Source organism: Lynx canadensis, chromosome A2 (assembly GCF_007474595.2).
Source record: "Lynx canadensis isolate LIC74 chromosome A2, mLynCan4.pri.v2, whole genome shotgun sequence".
Taxonomy (NCBI): Eukaryota; Metazoa; Chordata; class Mammalia; order Carnivora; family Felidae; genus Lynx; species Lynx canadensis.
This window is the reverse complement of record NC_044304.2, coordinates 146,361,423-146,384,663: the sequence shown is the minus strand read 5'-3', so window position 1 is coordinate 146,384,663 and position 23,241 is coordinate 146,361,423. Positions and strand designations below refer to the sequence as shown.

General features: G+C 44.9%; 2 protein-coding genes across 2 annotated transcripts in view; both read left to right on the top strand.

Moving 5' to 3' along the window:
- The first annotated feature begins 321 nt into the window (after positions 1-321).
- TSGA13 (testis specific 13) lies at positions 322-13,268 on the top strand. The gene is given in 12 exon segments (XM_030308456.1): positions 322-344; positions 2,594-2,630; positions 2,632-2,689; positions 4,568-4,627; positions 5,528-5,649; positions 5,651-5,731; positions 10,663-10,702; positions 10,705-10,761; positions 10,764-10,802; positions 11,332-11,361; positions 11,364-11,456; positions 13,092-13,268. Coding segments are annotated over 12 exon segments (810 nt in total). The 3' UTR covers positions 13,262-13,268.
- A 301-nt stretch (positions 13,269-13,569) lies between these two features.
- COPG2 (COPI coat complex subunit gamma 2) overlaps positions 13,570-23,241 on the top strand; it is a gene marked incomplete at its 5' end in the record, with an annotated part of 109,915 nt that continues 100,243 nt past the window's right edge. Inside the window, 4 exons of the mRNA XM_030297109.1 lie at positions 13,570-13,732; positions 14,882-14,934; positions 15,711-15,791; positions 19,233-19,304. Coding sequence (XP_030152969.1) covers positions 13,570-13,732; positions 14,882-14,934; positions 15,711-15,791; positions 19,233-19,304 — 369 coding nt within the window. The remainder of the gene's footprint in view (positions 13,733-14,881; positions 14,935-15,710; positions 15,792-19,232; positions 19,305-23,241) is intronic.

Sequence of the window (23,241 nt, the reverse complement as noted above, 5' to 3'; positions counted from 1 at the left end):
CTCACCTAATGTACTAGCATGTATTTGTCCTTTCTTTTTCACACTTCACAATCACTTCCTCCACCCACCCACCCCTTCCACCGTTTACCACCTAAGTTCTTGAGGACAAAGGTCATCACGTCTTGTACATTCTCTGCATTCACAACAGCACCCACCAGCCTTGTTTCCAAAACAGGATCAAGAACGGGGCTGGACACACAGTGTGTGCTAGAAGAAATGGATTGAATTGAGCCCCTACAGAACCTGGACTCTTTGGAGACACTGACTTTGGCCTCTGGGTGAATACTTGCCTTGGATTGACCCACTTAGCAGTGAACAGCGATGGGCCAAAAGAGACAAACCAAGTGTGTACTTTTCTTTGCCCAACTAATTTATAAGGATGATTTTATGCAAACATTTGCTGTAGTCCATATCACTCTGAACAGTACTAGTCCACAGAGTAGACTCATTAAAAATGTTTTAGGGGCACCTGGGTGGCTCAGCCGGTTAAGCGACCAGCTCTTGATTCAGCTTAGGGCATGAGCTCACAGTTTGTGAGATTAAGCCCTGCATCGGGCTCTGCACTGACAGCATGGAGTCTGCTTGGGATTTTCTGTCTCCATCTCTCTCTGCCCTTCCCCTGCTCTCTCTTCTCTCTCTCTCAAAATAAAAAAATGAACGTTAAAAAATATTTTAATTGTACTGACTGTCCTCAGATCAAAAAACCGGATCTTGGTCTGTGTTTCGTGCAGCAATTAGAATAGAGGTGTCAAAAGTAAGGCACCAGACTGTCCTTGATGGACATTGCTGGGCTGTAGGAGAATTTCCCCCACAGCTCTATGCCTTAAATTGGCATAAAGAGTATCTGGGATCCTGTGCTGCCTTTGAGATAATAGAGACTCATTTTTTTAAAGTGGCTACAATAAAGATTACAGTATAGTATTATTAGATGACTTAAGATAGTAGGACACATAAAAAGGTACCACCTTTAAGATGTTAAGTGGGGATGAATTTATTTTGGTCTACCACAATGTGTCACCTGCTCCCCTTGAGACTATTTTAAGACGTCTGGCCTGAGTAAGGATGGAGTTGGTAGCCAGCGACAGGTGCAAGTGAGCCATGCTTGGATGGGACTTGATACGGGATTGGGGATGATTCGTGCCATCCTACAGCAGTTGACCAGCCAACTACATAGCTTGGCTAGTTCTGTTTTTCTTAGTTTGGTCCTTACACTGCCACCCTCATTTTATTTATTTTTATTTTTTTATTAAAAAAAATTTTTTTAAATGTTTTATTTATTTTGAGACAGAGAGAGACAGAGCATGAGCAGGGGAGGGGCAGCGAGAGAGGGAGACACAGAATCGGAAGCAGGCTCCGGCTCTGACCTGTGAGCACAGAGCCTGACGCAGGGTTCGAACTCACAGACCTGCGAGATCATGACCTGAGCCGAAGTCGGACGCCTAACCGACTGAGCCACCCAGGCGCCCCTGCCACCCTCATTTTTAGAGGAGAGAGGTCTACTTCAGGTAGTCCCAGGCTTCTATTTAATGTAAGCTAGTTAATACCCAAACAGAATTATCTCCAAGGAGGAAGCAGGACATTTATTTTAATCATTACCCAGTCTTACTGATGACATCTTTCCCTGTGTTCAGGCAGTAAATGGGTTTAGTGGAAGTAGTCATGGAATCTTAAAATATGGAGTCTAAAACACTTTATTACTAAATATTCCAACTTCTGCCTCCCTCCCTCTTCTCTCCAAAAGGAACTGGTATCTGGGCAGGGGATCTGAAACTAAGAGAAAAAACAGAGTATGAGAATATTTGCCATTCATGATTTTTACCATCTTAGTTCTAGATAGAGAAACGTAGATGTGGTTAGGTACGAGAGGGAGCCAGTAATCCAAGCATAGTCATTAAGAATTGGAAATTTAGGGGGCGCCTGGGTGGCTCAGTCGGTTGGGCGTCCGACTTCGGCTCAGGTCGCGATCTCGCGGTCCGCTGGTTCGTGCCCCGCGTCAGTTCTGTGCTGACAGCTCAGAGCCTGGAGGCCTGCTTCCGATTCTGGTGTCTCCCTCTCTCTCTGCCCCTCCCCCATTCATGCTGTGTCTCTCTCTGTCTCAAAAAAAAAAAAAAAAAAAAAAGAATTGGAAATTTAGTTGTGAAGTTCCACTAATAATGTCCCTTTTCATGGAATCACTAGTTAATTATTGGCAAAGGTAGAGCCGTTTCCCTGTGGAGAAGAGCAGGCAGGTGGGCTTCAAAATAGTAGGTCGTCTTTAAGGATATTATAAAGGTCCAGGTGCCCAAAAGAATGTCGTTAAGCTGTCTAACACCCTTATTTTTGAAGAATTCAACTTATCAGATATCATCATATCTCCAAGAGGTCCCACTTGCTGAAATCACCGAACTGAAAGTTTTGTTCCCCACCCCCCCACCAGAATGCAGGCTGGATAATAACAAATCCTATTCTTTACTATACGTGCATATTCATTAGTGACCACCCAAACTGGGCTCCTCTAAGCCGGGCTCCCAAACTTTGTTGAGGGAGATTGAGAATATGCCAACGACCAGGCCCTCTGAGTAAGCAAATACCATTGGATTTTCCGCTTTTTCAGGTTCCAAGATGCCATATCAACGACTCCAGGAACCAGCTTCAGTTAAACTCGAGAAAGGAATAGGGGTTGATAATGATGAGGTAAGAAAGAGCCTTAGTAAATGTGTATGTATAGTCTTTCTTGGAGTTACCCTGAGTACTTTGGAAGTGGGGTTCACAGACCTCCTGTTGAAGAGGCAAAGAAACGGTCAATGTTTGTACAGACAGCAAGGGTAATTTTATGAAAGGGAAACAGAGACATAGAAAAGAGACAGGGATGTATCCGCTACAAATCAGGGCTAGTAGCCAGGGACCATAAGCCTATCTTAGAAACCCTACTTAGCTAGCTTATGGACACCTCTTGCAGCAAAACTCCATTGGATGGTTTGGTTGCTTCCCCGGTTTTTCACACTCAAGTGAATTTTCCAGGCCAACTTTATTTACCAGCCACGATAGTACAATTCAACGTTAAAACTAAAAACATATTCCACTTGGGACACTCCCGTGGGCTTAGTCAACTGCCGTAGACTCATTTGGAGCTGAGATGCAACACTTCAGAAAAATTCAAGAGTAAAAACTTTCCTTTGAGATTCCCCCCCCTAAAATTAATTTTTAAAAACCTACAAGGAGAAAGTCTTCACATCTTTCTCTCACGTGTTTCCTGAGATTTCTGTGGTTCTGAATATATGTAGCATATCTGTGAAGTGGACTATTCCTAATATTCTTTGTTTTGAACAAAGGGATTTCAGTTTTCCAAAAATTAAATCATTGCATCTTTGGATTTATTTGCTTCCCATTGTTCCTAATGGAATGTATGGCATGGCTCTGATAGGCCTCCTCCTAGTCCACATCCCCCCCCCCCCCCACCCCGGGCATTGCCAGCTTCTGGAATTTTCCTCTAGGAACATAACACCGTTCCCCCATTGTACGTTTCTGTCCCCATCCTTACACCTTCCCTCTTTTCCAGTTCACATCCACACTTTCCTCACCTCTCAGTGCATGTTCTGTTTCCTCCGCGCCCCCAGCTTACCATATCACCTCCTCGGGGGGCATGGCAATCCTTGGAAATGTTGGTCCACACACAGGACTGTGACTCCTCCTCTTTTTCTGATTTCCGATTATGCCAAGCCCAAAGGAGGTAACCTCAGCTTTCATTTCCTTCTGTCCTCATCCTTTTGACTCATCTGTGGATAAGTTAGGGCTGAGCTAGAGGCCAGGCAGCAACACCGGGGTCAGCGAAGGCGATGCAGAAGGCCCGGCAACTGTACATACGACCAGACGCGACACCCCAACAGTCTGCCATTCACCAGCACGTCCACCAGACACGACCCTCCAACAGTCTGCCAATCACCAGCACGTCCACCGGCAGAGAAATGCAAAGCGGTGGACAGAAGTATGACCAACATTCAATTATTTTTTTGCCATCACTTCGGAGAAGAATCGTGTGCTGTCGAAATATTCAAAAACAGCAAAATGCACCGTTGTTTCTCTCTCTTCCTCTGTGTGTCTGCTTCCAGCTCGGCAGGCAGTGATCCCTAGGGCTCCCTTGCACCACAAGCCTTCAGTTGTTGCCCTTCCATGACTTGCTTTTCTGCCGGAGAGGGTGTCCTCCATGATGATTTTCACTAGATTTCACCCCTATAGAAATGGAAAAGGCAGAAGGAAGAGGTGCGATCCCTTGGAGTGATTTGTCCCCATCTGAACTTTAACGCTGCCCTTTACCCACTTCCCGCCCCACAGCTTTATCTGACATTCATAATAAAGCAGGCCCACCTTTTCCACGGACAAGCTTCCCTGTCAGGACGCCTCGGAACGTAGCTCTCCTTGCTGTAGCCGCATCCCGGGGATCCCAGGGTACAAACTGGGAGTACTTTGTTCTTCTGACCGGTTTTTAGTCAGCCTAGGGTGAGGTGAGGTAAGGAATGGGATGCCGTTTAGGACAGGTGCAACGTGAAACTCTTGATCTCAATTATTGTCTCTAGATTTTGGACGCAAGTCGGGCCTTCAAAATTTGTCCTGAAGAACCTTCAGGAATACACCGTCCATTCCAAATATGGTAGGTGGAAAAAGCATTCATCCCCGCCAAGATCCTTAAGGGTTCAGCAGCAGGGCCACTGCTAGGGTATCCCAAATGCCTCCTGGTGCCGCCAGCTTCTGTGACCGCGCTGACTCCTGGGACAGGAAAGCAGGGCTGTCCTAGGACACCAGGCCTGTGGCAGTGCTGGGTACGGTGATAGGGAGGGACGAGGGAGGAGGTGGGAAGGGGTGTTGGCTGCAGCTGATTTTTTTTTTTAAGTGGAGAAAACCTATTTCTAATAGGTATTCTATTCTCTCCCTCGCCAATCCTCTGCCTCCCTCCTAGGATGGAAAAGCAAATTTAGCGGGACCGCCCCTTCCCCCACCACGTCTTAATGACACGCAGTCTTTTGTGACTGCTTTTCCTTTATAAGGTTGTGCTTATTATGCATGTTAATGTGTTGTGCCCGTGGAGAACTCTTGGTGGGTGGGGAGGTGGAGAGAGGGGCTGTGTTGGTATCCCGGAACAAGGAAGGAGCTTTGGTGCCTGGCGATCTCTCCCTTCGCCTCAAACGGACTGTAGAGAAGGCCACCTAGGTTTGACATGGAAGCTTCTGTTTGCCCCATTGTGCTGGGCACGATGTTACACTTTTCAGGAGGACTAAGTCATCTTGCTCCTTTTATGTGGGAACCTTCCCTCCCATCTCACTTCCTCACCCCTCGTCTATTTGTGGGGAATGTTCTGAGGGCAGAGAGGGACAGAGGGCTTCAGACGTTTTCTGTAAAGCCAAGCAGATTTCTGTAAAATCGCTTCAGAGCAGATTTGTCCGGCCCCTGTGCAGCGTCTGTCCTTCCCCCACAGAGGCTGAAGACTAGCCAATTGATTAATCTTCTCTTGATCTAATCCCTTTGTCTCTCTGGAAACCTCTGTGTTGCTCAGGCCCAGTATATGAGCCTTGAAGCCCACTGCCCTGCAGAATTCCTGGCTCGAACGGGAAAATCAAAAGCTTCACATTAAAAGTAACAGAGTACGATCAGGATAAGACCTTACTGATTATGACCAAACAACCCACCTCCCTGCCCATTCGACCAGCAAGGAAAGAACATCGCACCCAAATACTTTCCCAAGGAATTGCTGCTCAAGGTAATGACGCCTGGGGAAGCTTCCTGGCACCTGAGGAAGGACCCTGAGGAATCAGGAGGTGGCTTGAAGAGGGAATTAAGTTAACGTGGAAGATGGCATCAGGAGTCATCTTCTTCCTTCTTCTGCCTTGCTGTGTATTGCACCACAAGGAATCTGGAGAGACTCAGAACCAGAATTGCACAAGCTCGTGTCATGAAACTCCACTGCGTGGAGAAAAGAGGGTCCTCATTAGAAATTGTTCCTCCCTGGCCAAAGACATTTAGTTTGTAATTCCCCAAAGGTGAACTAGCCACTGGCTTTCGGGTTGAGGGTAAAGTGGCAAAGGATAAATCAGGAAATGAGGAACGAGGAACAGAAACAACCAAACGGGAGATGGGGAAAGGATTATGCTTTATACGCACGGCTTTGGGTGTCAGGAGAAGGGGAGAGGAACACAGCAGAGGATGTACCATCACAACAGCCAGACATTTGGGACTCGGTTCTACACTGCAGAAGTTCACGTTCAATCCGGTAAACGGTTTGCTGAACATATGCTAAACAAAGAACTAAGATATAAGGATGCTTTCAGGACAGTTTCTATCTTTTTTTTTTTTTTTTTTTAATTTTTTTTTCAACGTTTATTTATTTTTGGGACAGAGAGAGACAGAGCATGAATGGGGGAGGGGCAGAGAGAGAGAGGGAGACACAGAATCGGAAACAGGCTCCAGGCTCCGAGCCATCAGCCCAGAGCCTGACGCGGGGCTCGAACTCACGGACTGCGAGATCGTGACCTGGCTGAAGTCGGACGCTTAATCGACTGCGCCACCCAGGCGCCCCAGGACAGTTTTCTATCTTGAAGGAACTTGGAGACTAGTAGGAGAGACTGATCAATAAATGAGAAATAGAAAAGTTATTATAATATACCAGGATATATGGATAATAAAAGAATATGCAAGATATAGAACTCACATAGAGATTAGTATCTTTGTCGGAGGAAAGGGAGTGATCCGGGAGGTTTTACAGAGGATATGATCCTTGGCAAAAGAACAGAATACCCCCCATCAGAGGGAAAGGCAGACACATGAAGACACAAGAAGTGAGGAGCACTTATGGAGACGTAAGAGAGTAAATGGCAGGACATAAAAGGCGCAATCAAATTGGCATTTTAGAAAGACCGTTTTTTGGAGGAGAAAGTTGTGTTCGTTGGGGAAGAGATACAAATCAGAAAGATTCATTGTGATGTTACTACAACAGCTAAGGGGAGAGATGCTGAAGAATTGAACTAAATTAATAGCCGAGGAAGTGAAGAAAATCAATTTAAAAGATATTTAGGAATCGGGATCTAAAAAAGATCTTGACAGCCTTGAGAGCAGGTCTAATATAACAAGAAGAAATTAAATAAAGTGAAAGTGCAAACACAAGAATCTAATTATAACAGAAATTACCTGAGACAGACCCTTGTAACACAAAGTGGTGAATTTGAGGTTAGTATTTCCTTAGTTGCTAGAGGAATAGCGGTAAAAGATTCCTCTCCAAATGGGGGATAAGATGCTAATATGCAATGATCTATGCTGAATATGGGCTAATTAATTCATTGCCCACGGTCTCTGGAGTCTCAGTATTTGTGCCCTTTGGATGTAAACTCAGTGGTTACCTCTCATGGTGATGGGTAATGTACAGCGAGAAAGGAACAAATGCCAGGCTAGGATTGTCCTGCTCAAGGTAGAGAAGGAAATACAAGACTATCATCTAACTTGATGCAAGACGAGCTTTCTTCCGACAGCTGGAACGTTGTGCAAATCACACGCAGGACCTCATCATAGTCATGAGCAAACTGTGCTACCAGTCAAATTGTATTAATAGAGTTAAGCACCGATTGTCAAAGACTGACACCATGGTAGTTCTATGGACTGTCAGCAACCAAGTTCAAGAAGAAGGATATGCCCATCTAGACTGCTTCTTTCATATTCATACTGCAACCCACCCCCTTTCTCTTGCCAAACAAAAGTGACGGTCTTTGGTGAGCCAAAGATCATACACAGAAGAAGCATTCTTTTGCTATGCCCCAGGCATGTGTGTTAGAGGAGGGTGGGTTCCAGTAGGCAAGTTGAAGAACGGAGATGGCATGTCTATAAGTGATTGCTATCCTCACAGTCCCTTCTGAGTGAAATGGCCCCACCATAGTCCATGAAGAAAAGGATGCCCTGAGAGATCCTCTTTTGTGCAACTGGCTGGGGACCTGAGGTGGGGGGCAGGAGGGCACCAGAGCCAGTGAATCAAAATTCATAGGCTGATCGGTGACCGTGTAAATTGGTACCCCCAAATGAAAACAAACAAAAAACCCCCAAAGCCAGAAGCCAAACCAACACCAAAACCAGCCAACCTACCAACGACCCAAATCCCCAGGCCAAACAGAGTCCTCCTTCCATGCCTCTGGGTCTGGAAAAGGGGAAGATCAGGTGGTAAGAGTGAAAGCCGACGGGGCAGGTTAGAGAGAGGCCAGAAAAAAAAATCAAACCAGGAGGAGGAGGGTAGTGCAGGGACCACGAAAAGCAGAGGAGGGGCAGGTTGAAGTTACAGGGAAGTAGAAACAAACAAGCAGAAGCTACAGGGAGGAGAAAGATACAGGGTAAAGGTAGGGAGTGAACACAGAGAGAGGGGGAAGCAGACAGGAAGAAAGTAGGAGACAGGCTAATGATATGGGGCTAGAGACGAGCTACACAACTCATGCTGTTGTAGTCCTTAGCTAGTGCTGTTTGGATTCCAAATACTTTTCCATTCCTGTTTTTCTGCTGTGAGATCTAGCTCTGCAGAGTTTCTGCTCTTTTTGTGGCCAGATTGTTAGCTATGACTTCGTTCCTAGGCACATGTGCTTTTTTAGAGTAAAATCTCTATTTGTTGAGGGTAACGTGAACGGAAGTTCCTCCAAACTGGAAGAGCTTAAAGAGAACAAGTACAGCATTTAAAAGACATGGTTCAACAGGAAGTATTTTTTTAATTTTTTTTTTAACGTTTATTTTTGAGACAGAGAGAGACAGAGCATGAACAGGGGAGGGGCAGAGAGAGAGGGAAACACAGAATCGGAAGCAGGCTCCGGCTCTGAGCCATCAGCCCAGAGCCCGACGCGGGGCTCGAACTCACGGGACCGCGAGATCGTGACCTGAGCCGAAGTCGGACGCTCAACGACTGAGGCACCCAGGCGCCCCAGAAGTATTTTTTTTTTTAAAGAGGCTTTAAAATTCTATGAGAAGAAGCTCACTGTGTTGTCATTTAATCAGCCTAGTCATTCATTCGTTCTTTCGTTCATTCAACGAGTATTTATGGAGCACCTACTTTGTGCCAGGCACTGTTACGCGTAGTAGGGATACATCAGTGACTACCCCAAGGACTGCCTGAATGATGTTTAATTCCAGTGAGGTAGACAGACCATCAACACGCAAACAATCACACAGATACTATATAATGGGCTAAGTGCCATGACAAAGCAGGATAAGGGAATGAAGCACAATGAGCGTGAGAGGCAATTTTAGATGGTGTAGTTAGGCAAGGCTTCCTGGAAGAGGTGATGACATTTGAATAGAGTCTTTACAAGGTGATGGTCCCACGGTTGCTAGCATATTGTTTTCATTTCAGAATGTCGCATATTAGAAAGAATATAAACGGTCGCTTTCCTCAAATGAGTTACGATGAGAAAAAAGCAGAAGGAGAGGGAGCCCAAAGCCACATCGCATGAAAGAAGTTCAAAATACTGGCAACGTTGAGCCTAAGAGAGGAGAATGAGCTTAGGAGGGATGTGATGGATCTCTTCAAATTCTTTAAGGACCCTGCAGAAGAGACATTGGATTTGTTCTGTTTGAGCTGCAGGGTCAAAGTTACAGGGAGATAGCTAACAGCTGAGCAAAGGTGAAACAGGTTGGGCTTTTAGGTGTAGGAAGATTGACCACTTAACTTAGTAGTAATATTGTGGAGGGGATTAGGGGGTCAGATGAATGGTTAGACTGGATGACCTTAAGAGCTTTTCTGAAAGTCTTTGATTCTATGACCTTTAGTAATGATGAAATTATTACCTCACAAAACATCCCATTCTGTGACCTTTTCACTGCAGACAGAGAAGGGAATGTGAATGAGGCAGTCATCTTTGAGAAAGGAAGGTAGGGTCCCATGGATCTATCTCCCAATTTAGTACCAATGCTTGGCTTCCTAAGCGATTCACTAATTGAATCCTTCTCAAAACTGGGTAAATTCCTCTGCTGTTCACTTCAAAGGGCCACTGGGCAAGTCCAGTCAATTACTTAGGAAACTGACCAAGCTTTGGACAAGTTTTTTGACAACAAAGCAAATAGGTACACCCGTTCCCACCCCCCGCACCCCCAGCCCTCATCTGTGGTTTACCTTTGCAGGGTTTCAGTTACCCACAATCAAGTGGGCATAATCTAATCAAGAGGGACTAATGCTAAGTCACGGTGCATACGCCATTCCCTCATTTCATCATGTAGGCATTTTACCTTCTCACATCATCACAGGAAGAAGGGTCAGTACAGTACGCTATTTTTAGAGAGAGAGAGACCACGTTCACATAACCTTTGTTACATTATAATTATTCTAGTTTATTGGTTATTGCTATTCATCCCTCACTGTGCCTCATTTATACATTAAACGTTATCATATGTATGTATAGGAAAAAAAGATAGTATATGTCTAGGGCTTGGTACCCTTCATGGTTTTCGGCATCCACTGGGGGTCTTGGAATGTATCTTCCGTGGATAAGGGGGTCTAGTGTTTTAGCCCACTCAGGGAAACGGCTTCCTCTTCTTTTGGTTTCAGTCCCCACTTCCCCTCTCTGGCAGGGTTTGTCGCATCCTTTTAGAGGAATTGAAGCTTAGTCCGGGAACTTAGTTCAGTACCAAGGGTTCAGCTTCCTCCTTCACTGACCCTTCTTCCCTCTGCTACAGGAAGGTTACCAGCACAACCCCCCTGAGAACTTCTGCCTACCCTGATGTCTCAGAAAAAAAAGTTAAGATCTGAGCTGAAACCAACCTTTCCTGTGACCCTGTGGCTGATCCTACATCCAAGCAAGAACAGTGGTTTAGGTGAATATTTTCCTTCCTCTCTTTTCCTTATTCATGCTGCTCTTTTCATCACAACTTAACAACAACTTTTGATTGTAGGAAATGCATACAACTGCATAGTGATGAGACAGCTTCCCTACATGACCCCCAACCTCATTTAGACCCTAATGAGAGTTAATAATGCAAAACTAAGGTTTTTCACTAAAAATGATTTTCGAGAGTGACCAGAAGTACTCAAAGATCTCTGTGAGAAAAAGAACAAAATTTTCTCTTAGGGCATAATAAAGGGCTGCAGTTTAGGAACCAGGTGCTGTGAGATTTCATTTGAAATGAGTTATAGGAGCAGCCCACATCCAATTTGAGAGAGTCTGGAGTTCCTGCACAGGTTTACAACGCTAGGTTCTAGAAACTTCCCTCCCACGGAGCAATATTCCCACCAATGAACACCATCTAGTCACTGTCCTTTCTTCTCCCCTAGAATCTGATAAAGTAGTGACTGGTTCCATTAACCCCCTGCCCTAGGATCTACTAAATGAGCTTTCTTTGTGAAGGTTTCCACCTACAATGATTTCAAAAGTGACGGCAGTATATGAAGGTCTGTGCTTTGCAGAAACAGAAAAAAATGTACCCTCAGCTCAACTTTGCTTCAGTCTGTGAAAGAGATATGAAGAAAGCTGGTAAGCTTCTTTCTTTCAAAGCAATGGCTTACAGATCTGAGATGTGGGCAGGAGGCACAAATTTTGGAGGACAAGAGAAAAGGGCAAATCAACAAGTCTCGTGGAGGTTCTGGAGACTATTTTTCTCATAGCATGGAAGCTAACAACTGTTAAGAGGCCAGGTGGCACTAGGCTTTGGATCCCCATTTAAACCCTCAAATTTCAAGAAAGCTCTAGTGTGGTGTTTCCCAGACGACATCACCTACCACTCTAATAGTTTTCGCCATATTGATGTGTTATTTGCCCTTACTCATATAATGTTTTTCTTTAAAAGGTTTTTTGTTTTTTCTTTTTTTAAAATGTTTATTCATTTATTTATTTATTTTGAGAGAGAGGGAACGAGGTTGGGAGGATGGGGGGGGGGGGGAAGGGCAGAAAGGGGGAGAGAGCGAGAATCCCAAGCAGGCTCAGTGCTATTAGCATGGAGACTGAGACGGGGCTCGAACCCAGGAACCATGAGATCACGACCCGAGCCGAAATTAAGAGTCGGATGCTCAAGTAACTGAACCACCCAGGCGCCCCTGTTTGTTTTTGTGTGTGTGTTCCTGTCCTAATACTACATCACTGACATCATGGGCTTGATGTACTGGTCACATTTTTTTTTCTGACATACACTTAGTCAAATTTATAACAATTAAAAATTAAATGTAAATTGGGTAGATCATAACAGGCAAGAACCTGTTAATGATCTACCTAATTTACATTTCTGAACAGAACACTTAATATCTCAGTCTGCAACAATTATTAGATTTCTGGCGACTTTACAGTTTCCCTCAAGAAAAGTGAGTACATACTTACTTTACATAACAGTATCTGAAGAGCGCATTGTGGTGCTTTCCCTAAAGAATGGGTCTGTGGAGTTGAAACAATGTCTCCACTTCAAGCAAAAGACACCGCCAGCCAGCCCTCCTTCTGCCAGTAGCCAATCACTTTCCTTGTTTACCAGGCATCCAAATAAAGATTACACAGAGAAGGTTAGGATGGGGCCTGGTTAGGAGGCTGTCCAGGAGTTAGAGGACAGGGTCCGAATTAAGGCGATCGCAGTAGGAATAAGGAAGCCGAGTCAAGGGATATTTACAAGGCATAACGCATCCAAAAAGTGGGGAGGGATGGAAGCAAGAGGAGCCCGCCATGGAAGCTTCCAAGAACAGGCAGACGTTAAAAGAGAATCTGGATAAAGTGATGGCACTGAAACCAAAGGCAGTAACATTTTCTTAGTTACACTCTCAGGAGAACTGAAAACCACCTCCACTTTAGGAAAAGACTAAGAAGAGTATGAATACAAGTGAATGCACCTTAGTAAGAGTTACCTGGGTGTCCACATGGTTGCAGAAGGAATCATTTGAAAGGGGTGGGATGAAACAGGGAAGACTAAACTGGCAGTGTTTTAAACTGGGTTTTGATGAAGGGAAGGAATCCAGAACTATAAAGAAGGTTGGGCATGGTAGTCCGTGATGCGAACTTTACCCTCTTGCTAAGCGTAAAGACCAGCTTTCTGGTCCCTCCAAGTGGGTCTCTTTCTTGCCTCACATTGGGTGTCCTTCCAGATCCTCTGGATGTGCACATTCACTAAGGTGCCCTGTGCTTTGTTAACAGCAGTCGCCAAGTCAGGGAGTGACATGCCGACTTCCAAGATGATTTGGGAACCACTAACCCTTTCATCGCTCCTGGAAGAGAAACCCACCACAACTGTGCCAGGAGAGAACGCCTTCCGCAGTGGAAGGGCCCCGGCAGTGGATTATAAAAACGCCACTGTCATCAAGTGAAAACAAATCCTCCAGGCCTCTCGCTTCGGTCTCCAGAGACTAAGGGGCCTGCGGAAGTCGCCATCCACGACGTGCCAACCAAATAAAAATCGCATTCTGCCCGCTCCGGGCGTGGGTTGCCCTGTGGCTGGCTGGGTGGGCCGGGGCTAGCCTCAGCTCGGACCCGTGGCGGTAGGGGCCAGGACACAGCCCCGGGGGCCCAGCGCCTGGCCCCGCCTCCGCCCGGCTGGGGGAGGAGGAGAGGGCGTGGCCGCGTCCCCAGGGGACAAGAGCGGCCGCGACAGCCGGGGAAGGGCGGGCCTTCTCCCCGAGTGACGGGACGGCGACCCAACCGGCTCCAGAGCACGGGGCCGGCCTTCCTGCAGCCTCTTCCGCTCGCCGGCTGCGGCGCCTGGGACGGTTGCGGTGGGTCTGGGCGCTGGGAAGTCGTCCAAGATGATAAAAAATTCGACAAGAAGGACGAGGAGTCTGGTACGCGCTGGGCTTCTGACGCCCACCCTCCGCCGCGGGGGCCCCTTCCCTCAGCCCGCCGCCACCTGCTCTTGGGGGCCGCGGACCCGAAGGCGTGGGCGCCGGTTGTGCCAGGGGGCCGGAGTTGGAGCCCGCTCCTCCCTCCGCCCGGCTCCGCTCTGCTGCAGCCGGGGGCCTGCCCCTAGCCCCTCCCCCGGGCGCCGGAGCCTCCCCTCGGGTCGCGCGCTCCCGCCCCGCGCCCGCGCGCCGCTGGGCAGCTCGGCGGCCCCGCCCCCGCTCACGCCCCCTCCCCTGGGCGCAGCCCCTCGGAGCCGCCTCCGCCGCGCTCGCCTGGGGTGGGCTGCCGCAGAGGGAGGCGGGCCCACGGCGCGTGGCGGAGGGATGTGGGTGCGCGCGTGGGCGAGGCGGTGGGGCGCTGGTAGTGGGAGGCCCCGATTGGGTCTGGGCTCGCTGGGACTTGTGTGTGTATGAACTTGGAGGCGCCTTGTACCTTCCAGTCTTCCCAGGGGGTTGAGAGTGCCCCCTGGTACATCGGTCGGTTAATGCTCCGGCATCCAAAGTTGCGTTCTTCATAACCCGTCTTTGGTCCAGAGCAAATGGGGAAGATGTCAAGCCACCTAAAACAACAACAACAAAAAAAACCCCAATCCCCCAAACCCAAAGCCCTCAATGTTTGGTGCTCTCCCGTGGTGTGGTCGAGGTTTGGGTTAGTAAATGTCCACGGCCCCTTTCAGCTTTGTAGGATTCTTTGCTAAACTCTTTTCTGCCTGGCAGAAATTGTTGGAAACACCGAAGATAGTGCTTGCCTTTAGGGAAATCCAAAGGGCCCTACCACAGTCTCATTAATCGTAGCTGTGTGCACATGACATATACTTGTAACATTCATGTAAAAAGAGGACAGGGAAAGAAGACACTCGTTTTGGGCAGAGTTCCTGCAAAACAGAAGTACGAGATCTTACAAGGATAGCAATGACAGCTAGTACCAGGATCAAAATGATTTTATTCAGTTTATATGCATAATAGCAATGGTTGTCACTGTGATATCCAAATGGTCACTTCACTTAGGTGAGATACCCCAAGCAATCAATACCCTTCTGTAGATAAGTTGTCTAGGACAGCTGTTAAAGACATTTTTTGTTTATGATATAGGTAGTGGCTCCAATCCTTTTCGGCATCTGGAGAAGAGTGCTGTCTTACAGGAGGTATGACTTGGAACTGTATTGTGTGTGTGTGTGTTTTTAAGTTATTTATTTTTGAGGGAGAGATCATATAGAGAGAGAGCACAAGCGGGGGAAGGGCAGGGAGAGAGAGGAGGACAGAGAATCTGAAGTGGGCTCTGTGCTGACAGCAGAGAACCCCATGGGGGACTCAAATTCACAGACCCTGAGATCATGACCTGAGCTGGCACCCTGTGTTCTTTCTTTTCTATTCCTTTTAGATGGTGGGCAGAGAGCTGCTTGAATACTATGATCAAAAATAAGAATTGAAGATTATAATAACTGTGTTCAGAGAATATAGACTTGAGGGAAAAGGAAGAGGGGTTACTTAATCAGAAGCAGGTCTAGAATTTATAGAAATGCAAAAAACATGTAGACTCTGCTACATGGTGATAATTTTAAATACAATGCTAAAGAGGTGTTTAGTGTAAGGTTACTGAAGGAAGTTGTGGACATTAAGTGTTTTCAAATGGTGTAGATGAATACTGTGATTCTTAACACATAAAGCGCATAAAATTGACGTACTAGATCGAAGGGAAGGAGTTAGTGTAGGTAGAAAGTCAAGGCCGTATCTAATAATGTATCATATAGTATGATGAATTGAAAACTGTAAACATTATTTGGATATTGTGATTAAAATATGTTTATTTTATGTTTATTAGAATATGTCTGTTTGATTACAGTTGATTTTTTTTTGCAATCTGTGTTAGAAATCTGTGATAGAAAATATACTAGTGTAACAATGCTTTTTGTCCCCATAGGCTCGTATATTCAATGAAACACCCATCAATCCAAGAAGATGTTTACATATTCTTACAAAGATTCTTTACTTACTGAACCAGGTAGACTATTTTGATTTTCTTCAGCTTTGTTTCCTGGAATAACATGCAGTGAAGCACTTTCTGGAAAGTATCGTTATTTATTTTTTTAAATTCACTTAATTTAAAAGTCTGCAGTGTTTGATTAAGGTAATGATATGTAAAACTTCTTGAGGACAAGGATTATGACATACCTCTGTTTTATTCATGAGGTTCCAGACCAGCCAAGCACGTGGTAGATTCTCAACATCAATTTGAAATTAACAAGCATTAGTTCATGTTAAAGCGTGTTGTTCAGATTTGTTCAGAGGTCTTTATGTCCCCCCCCAAAAATGTAGTACAAAATCTTCGACACATTCCAAATAGATATTTTACCTTTTTTTGAGGGGGAGGAATATAATAGTGATGTTTTTCAAGCTTTGATTTTAATAGATTTTATTTATTATCCCTACTGTACCACGGCAAGCAGAATGATTCTGAGTTTAACCATGTCGTGCCTTAATGTCCTTTTCTATAAATGGTGATTATGATAATACCTGTTTTATAAAGTTGTAATGATTCAATGAGGTAATGAGTGTAGAGCGTTGCGAATAGTCCTGGACACATACATTCAGGAATAGTTTTCATTCGGTCATTCGGCAAATATTTGTAATACACCCGCTGACTCCTATGCTGCTTTAGGCACTGGGGATGTAACAGAGAAAACCAACAAAAGTATTTGCTGTGATGGAACATAGATTCTGTTTGCTGTTATTGTTCTTTTGTTTTTTCTTGTGCTTTGGTTTGTTTTGCTTCAGACTAAAAAAGTGTCATGAAATGTCTAGGAGCTTAGAAAATGTGATTTTGTTTCTTAGATTCACACACACACACACACACACACACACACACACACACACAGACTTCCAGTGGTTTACATATGGTGGTAAGAAGACTATGGTTTCCAATTTGAATTCCATGAGAATATCTTTTACTTTTACTGTATTTCATGACTGAAGGCCTCATTCAGAGACTTAATGATTTGTAATTTGCAAATGGAGACTGAGCATCGAGTGCATACTTTTCCATAAAATACATTCCTACACAAACATCCTATCCCTCCGTGGTACCATATTAGAAACATTTAAAGCAAGTCTGTTTGATTTAATTTTTTTTTTTAACATTTATTTATTTTTGAGACAGAGAGAGAGCATGAACAGGGGAGGGGCAGAGAGAGAGGGAGACACAGAATCGGAAGCAGGCTCCAGGCTCTGGCCGTCAGCCCAGAGCCTGACACGGGGCTCGAACTCACGGACCGCAAGATCGTGACCTGAGCCGAAGTCGGACGCTCAACCGACTGAGCCACCCAGGCGCCCCTGATTTAATTTTTGTAGCACACAGTGTGTCCTTGACTAAATCCATTATATAAGCAGAGTTTCTTTCTTTCTTTTTTTTTTTTAAAGTTTATTTATTTTTGACAGAGTGTGAGCTGGGGAGGGACAGAGAGAGTGAGACACAGAATCTGAAGCAGGCTCCAGGCTCCCAGGTGTCAGCACAGAGCCCGATGCGGGCTTGAACCCATGAACTTGAATTCATGACCTGAGTTGAAGTCGTATGCTTAACTGACTGAGCCACCCACGCGCCCCTATAAGCAGAGTTTCCAGTAGATGAAGTTGGTGCAGAGTAGCATATACTTTTTTAAATTTTTTATTTATCTTTTAATGTTTATTTATTTTTGAGAGAGAGGGAGAGAGAGAGAGAGAGGGAGAGAGAGAGACAGAGCACGAGTGGGGGAGGAGCAGAGAGAGAGGGAGACGGAATCCGAAGCAGGTTCCAGGCTCTCAGCTGTCAGCACAGAGCCCACATAGGGCTTGAACTCACAAACGGCAAGATCATGACCTGAGCCGAAGCAGGATGCTTAACCGACTGAGCCACCCAGGTGCCCCAAGTAGCATATACTTTTATATTGGCCAATGCCTCTTTGCTGAGCAACTCATGTTGAAACATTTAATTATGTTGATAAGGAAATTACCAGTATAATATGATAAACACAGTCAACTACGGAAACAGGTTTGGGAACCTTAGTTTAATCTTTTGTCTAGTTGTTGGTAATGCTTTATAGAAAAATACTTCTAAATTTCTACCGCAGTTGGCCTATTCATATATTCTAAATTTCAAGTCAAAAAGTAGGGACTTAGGGCCTGTTGATAGGACTGAAAAGTGCATGGACTTGTGTGTATTCCCTACATATTTATGAAAGAAAGAGGGGGAAATCTGTTGTTGGTGAGCAAGTTGGGTACTGTGATTTAAATGATTGTAGGGGCACCTGGGTGGCTGAGTGTCCCAGTTTGGCTCAGGTCATGATCTTGTGGTTCATAGGTTTGAGCCCCACATCAGGTTCTGTGCTGACAGCTCAGAGGCTGGAACCTGCTTCGGATTTTAGAAGCAGGTTCCAGCCTCCCTCTCTCTCTGCCCCTCCTCCCCTTGTGCTCTGTTTCTCTCTCTCTCAAAAATAAACATTTAAAAAATAAATAAAAATAAATGATTGTAAATTCTTATACTTTGTCCTTCATCCTAAACTTTTAAAGTTTTTCATCAGAATCTGTTTATTCTTATAAACTCTTATTCTTGTAAGTGACAAATAGATTGAAGTGATTGAGCCTAATGCCTTATATAGGATTGCTTTTAATGAAATTAAATATTGAAATGGTCATGTTTTAGGCGGTCTATAATCTGGAATTTTTGACTGTGAGTGAAACAGGTTATCTAGCATCTTGTGCCTTAAAAAAAATGTTGTTCCCAGGCCAGCAGCATTTGCATCACCGGGAGCTAGTTAGAAATGCAAAATTTCAGGCTTCACCCAGAGCCACTGAATCAGATTCTGCGTTTTGGCAAGCTCCTCAGGTGATTTATGAAGCGCAGTAAAGTTCTGATGCAAAGCATTATCCAAAGGCTTACTTTCATATAACTAATCTGGTTCCTGCCCTTTCAGTTGGTCCCTTTTTGCCATGTTTTCTAGGATTCCTAATCTGTAGTTCTTTACAATTTAATATTTATTATGCTCTTATAATATGTCAGGCTTTGTGCTGGGCATTGGATTATGGAAATGGAAAAGGTGTGATCTCTGCTTGTAGGTGGTGTAGTAATAACATGCCATTCTGATTAGAAACTCAATTTGCTATTATTTTCTACCTCCTTGTAAATTGCAGTTCTCTAGGGAAATTAAAATAGTTCCTGCTAAAAGGTTAGAGACTACTATTCCAGAACTTTTATAGCATGGCTTGTGATACGAAATTATTTTAAATAAGGAGTGGACAAAATGGCCATGCACGTTTATAAATTGAAAGCCAGAAAAACAGCGTAGAGGCAGAAAACAAAGAGATTTTCTTCCCGAGTTCTAAGAGACTTTTGCAGAAATAAAGAGAAATAAAGAGAAAATCCTTGGTATGCTTTATTTAAGTTTAAGAAATTGTTTTAAATTTTCCTTAGGGTGAGCACTTTGGAACTATGGAAGCCACAGAAGCCTTCTTTGCAATGACTCGGTTGTTTCAATCCAACGATGTAAGTCTTTTTATTTTATTCTTTTTGGCTGGAAAAACTCCTTTTATTCTTTTTCCTGGGGGAGCTTCGAATGTTCTAAATTGGGAAAGGTTGCTTGCAATATTTAGCATTACTTAAACATTATTTATCTTCATCAAATTTTTCAATGTTCATTAACGGCCATGTGAGTATGAGAGATGGATAGAATATAGCATAGAGCCGTCCCCTCCCCCACCCCGCATCTGTCATACAGTCATAAAAGCCATTCCCATCCAGCTTGTGGCACGCCACGGCGAAAGTGGACTGGTGTGGAAGTCAGTGGACATAGCTACCACCTCTCTAAGTTCATAGTCAAGTTTCTGGTGAGCCTGGGGTTGCCGTTGGTCAGCGGGTCGGGCGGGTAAGAAGATGAGCCGGATGCACAGTGGGGAAGAGGACATGGGGAGGGAAAAAGAAGAGAAAGGACAAAGTAAAGCTCCCGGCACCTCAGCGTTTGTGTTTCTGCCGTAAGCCACCCCGACTCCCAGAGCATGATGGCCACAGCTTTGCTTCCGTCTTCTAAATGTGGTTGCGTATTTCTCTTTTGCCCGGCTCTAGCTCAGAACCTGCAGAGAAGGGAGTCTGGGGAGATCTACTTCCCACCTTTCTGGTGACATAAATTGTCCCAATCTTGCAGTGTTTTGGTATGTTTTGCATATCTTTCCAGGCCACGTTTTGTCCCCAACCCCCAGAAACTTGTAGGATGTGAGTGTGGTTAAGTGTCTGGGTAATGATAAGTTTCAGGAGGAGGTGACTCCTTACGAACGTCAGCAGTCCCTTGTCAGGCAGCTGTCTCAGTTGAGGCTGTTACACACTCTTTAGGCAAAGGGAGACTCCTTTCCTCAGACGGAATAAAGAGCTGCTACTTGCACAGGAGGCCTGGGGAGTTTAGGCTCAGCTTTCTCAGAATCTGCCCGTATGTCCCCATCCCAGTTACCAGGGTCCCACTCCTTCCTGATCAAAGTCTTCCCCTTAACCTAAGATTCCCTGCAGGGTGGGTATTGATTTTGCATTATAACTCGGCCACACAGAGGATTTGCTTTTCAGAATTCTTGGCCCTGTGTCCACATGACACAGGCTTTCTATCAAGGCATTCTAGAAAATTTCTAGACTTTGAAAATCACCTAGACTTTGAGCAGTGAATTTAAAACTCTGGACTCATTTCTTTGACCAAGTTCTCCGGCGTCCTTAGAAGCAACTAACCCATTGTAAGAACCCGTGTTTACAATACATTCCATGGCAGCCACTACTGGGTTACCCAAGCCTTGTCTTCTATAGGTCCTTGAATCTGCTTCTCCAGGTGATGATTTAAGAACTTTGGCCCCTGCATGCCCTGGACGATGAGTATCCCCTTTACAACTGGAAATGGGGCCATTAATGCCTTTTATCAAATCAGAGAAGCAATTTCAGATTTCTATTGTTAAGGTCCTGTTTCCCTGTAATCACTTCCTATACCAGAAATTTGGGGCGAATTCAATCAGGGAAGCAGAACCGTCATGATTACCGTAGAATTATGTACTAGTGGAGTTAGACTAGAAAGCTCGGCATTTCAGGCTGCCGGAGGAGGGTCGTGGAGAGGGACTGGTGTAACAATTGTAGAAGGCTGCTGCCTCTTCGTGGCTCTGTGAATTTGTCGTGCAAGTGTCTGGTGGTGAATTTGCTCAGGGGGCTGGCAATTGGGAGGGAGAGCTGGACATAGAGCAGAGAAGAGGGTGCAGGGCAGGGAAGAAACAGAAGGAGGACAAACTCGAAGCCTCTGGCACAGAGGTTGTACTAAGCAAAGAAGGCATCCGGGCCCTTGGGTGGCTCAGTCTGTTAAGTGTCCGACTCTTGATTTCGCCTCAGGTCATGATCTTGCTGTCAGGAAATCGAGCCCCGCTTGGGGCTCTGTGCTGATGGTGCAGAGCCTGCTTGGGATTCTTTCTCTCTTTCTCTCTCTCTCTCTAAAAAAAAAAAGAAGGCATGAAATAATTTTCTAGGAAATGGAATGGGGAAATGCAGGTTGTTGGAGAGTATGAATGGCCCCTTCGAGTTAGTGGTCATGAATTGAACGTATTACTTGGTGGCACAGTGAGTGTTTTTCTCCGGCTGCACACTTCAGGATGTGGCATAGAGCAGTTGGAGATTGGATTCAATCGGGGTTAGGGTTTTTGCCAGGTTAGTAAACAGGGGGAAGAGCAAGGAAGTTGAGTAATTGAACTATTAACTGTGGGATCTGGTTACGAAGCAAGGACACGGGCTGACTGGAACAGTGAGAAGTTGATCGGATCGATGGATCGTAGGTCATGAGGAAGTGAAAGGGTTGTTGGAGTCCAGAGCGGTGGCTGGGGAGTAAGTCGCTTAGAAATGAAATTATGAGGGGGGATACTGTTATACTGGTGGGGGCAACAGTGGAAGTGGGTGATTGCAAAAGGAAGGAAGGATCGGTGGAGACGAGGCCAATTCTACCGAGTAGTTAGCTTTAGAAGTATTGCCTGTATGGATATTAACGTCCCCTGCGATTATTACTGGGCTAATATTGGAGATTGTGGTGGCGAACATCGTACTAATATTTTTTTTAAATAAGGCAAGTACCCGGAGGTCTATTTATGCAACCAGGAGTGGTGACAGGTGAGATTTCAACAGGCGGTGAGCTTCCCCACCTGTAGGTCTGGTGGATGAGGGTTAAAGGAGAGACACCAGCCGCTATTTGGGAGGGCTGCAGGGGATTCTTAGGGAGGAGCCAGCTTTCAGTTAGAGGCAAGATGGGGGTGTTCAGAGAAGAGTTAAGGATATAAGTGATGATGAAAGTGCCAGAGAGCCTGATGGAGGGTTTGGGATTTGAGAAGGATGGAAGACAGAGTCCCATTAGGCGCTGTTCCCAGCTGCATGGGGATAAGTTTCCAGGTGACAAGTAGTGGCCAGGATATTTTAGGTTTTTTGTAGTGACTGAGGTAACTAACAACGTATAGCATGCTGTGATTCATTTTGATGGTCCCTTAGGCAGAACGTGGGATTGAGGTTTTTTGGGGGGAGGAAGGAGAGGTGGAGAATTTGCTGGCAGCATGTGGGGCTTCTTCGCTTTCCAGCCTTCCTTTACCAGAGGGTCATTACTCTCTTGAGATTGGTAACTTCCTATCAATGTTTGTATATATGTAGTACATACGTTTGTTTGTATGCATAATCTATACTTAATATTTTTGTGTGTTTAAAAATATAAGTGATGATATTATTATTGCTGTTTTCAAAATTAATAGTTTTGAGATCTACCTTCGTGCTACACATACATCTACTTTATTTATTTTCACTGCTGCATGTAATCCCAGTGTGTTAATATACAGTATTTCTATTTATTTATTCATTCTCCCCTTGGTAGATAATAGTTGCTTCCCCCTTTTTGCTATTCCAAATGGTGTTATACATAATGTTTATGTACATGTCTTGTGCACATAGAATTTTTCCGGGGGAGATACCTACAACTGGCATTTCTAGATAATGCTAGTTATTTGATCTTATCAAATTGATCTTTAAACTGATCTTGTATGAATAATTTACATAGACGTTGCTTCAAATCCTTAAACCTGTTCGTGACACTTTATTATCAGATCTAAATATTTGACGTTCAGAAGAATGTGAAATGGCATCTCTTTGTGGTTTTAATTTGCATTTTCATGATCATTGCTGAAATTGAGACTCTTCCTATGTTTAGTGGCCATTGTACTTTCCTCCTCTGTGAATTGCCTATTCATATTCTTTGCGTATTTATATTCCCCTTATTGACTTATAGGAAATGTTTCTTATTTTAGTATTTAAAATACAGCTTTACTGAGTATAACTTACATATTATAAAATTCGCCAGGGCATGTGGGTGGCTCAGTTGGTTAAGCGTTCGATTCTTGATTTCAGCTCAGGTCATGATCTCGCGGTTCACGAGTTCGAG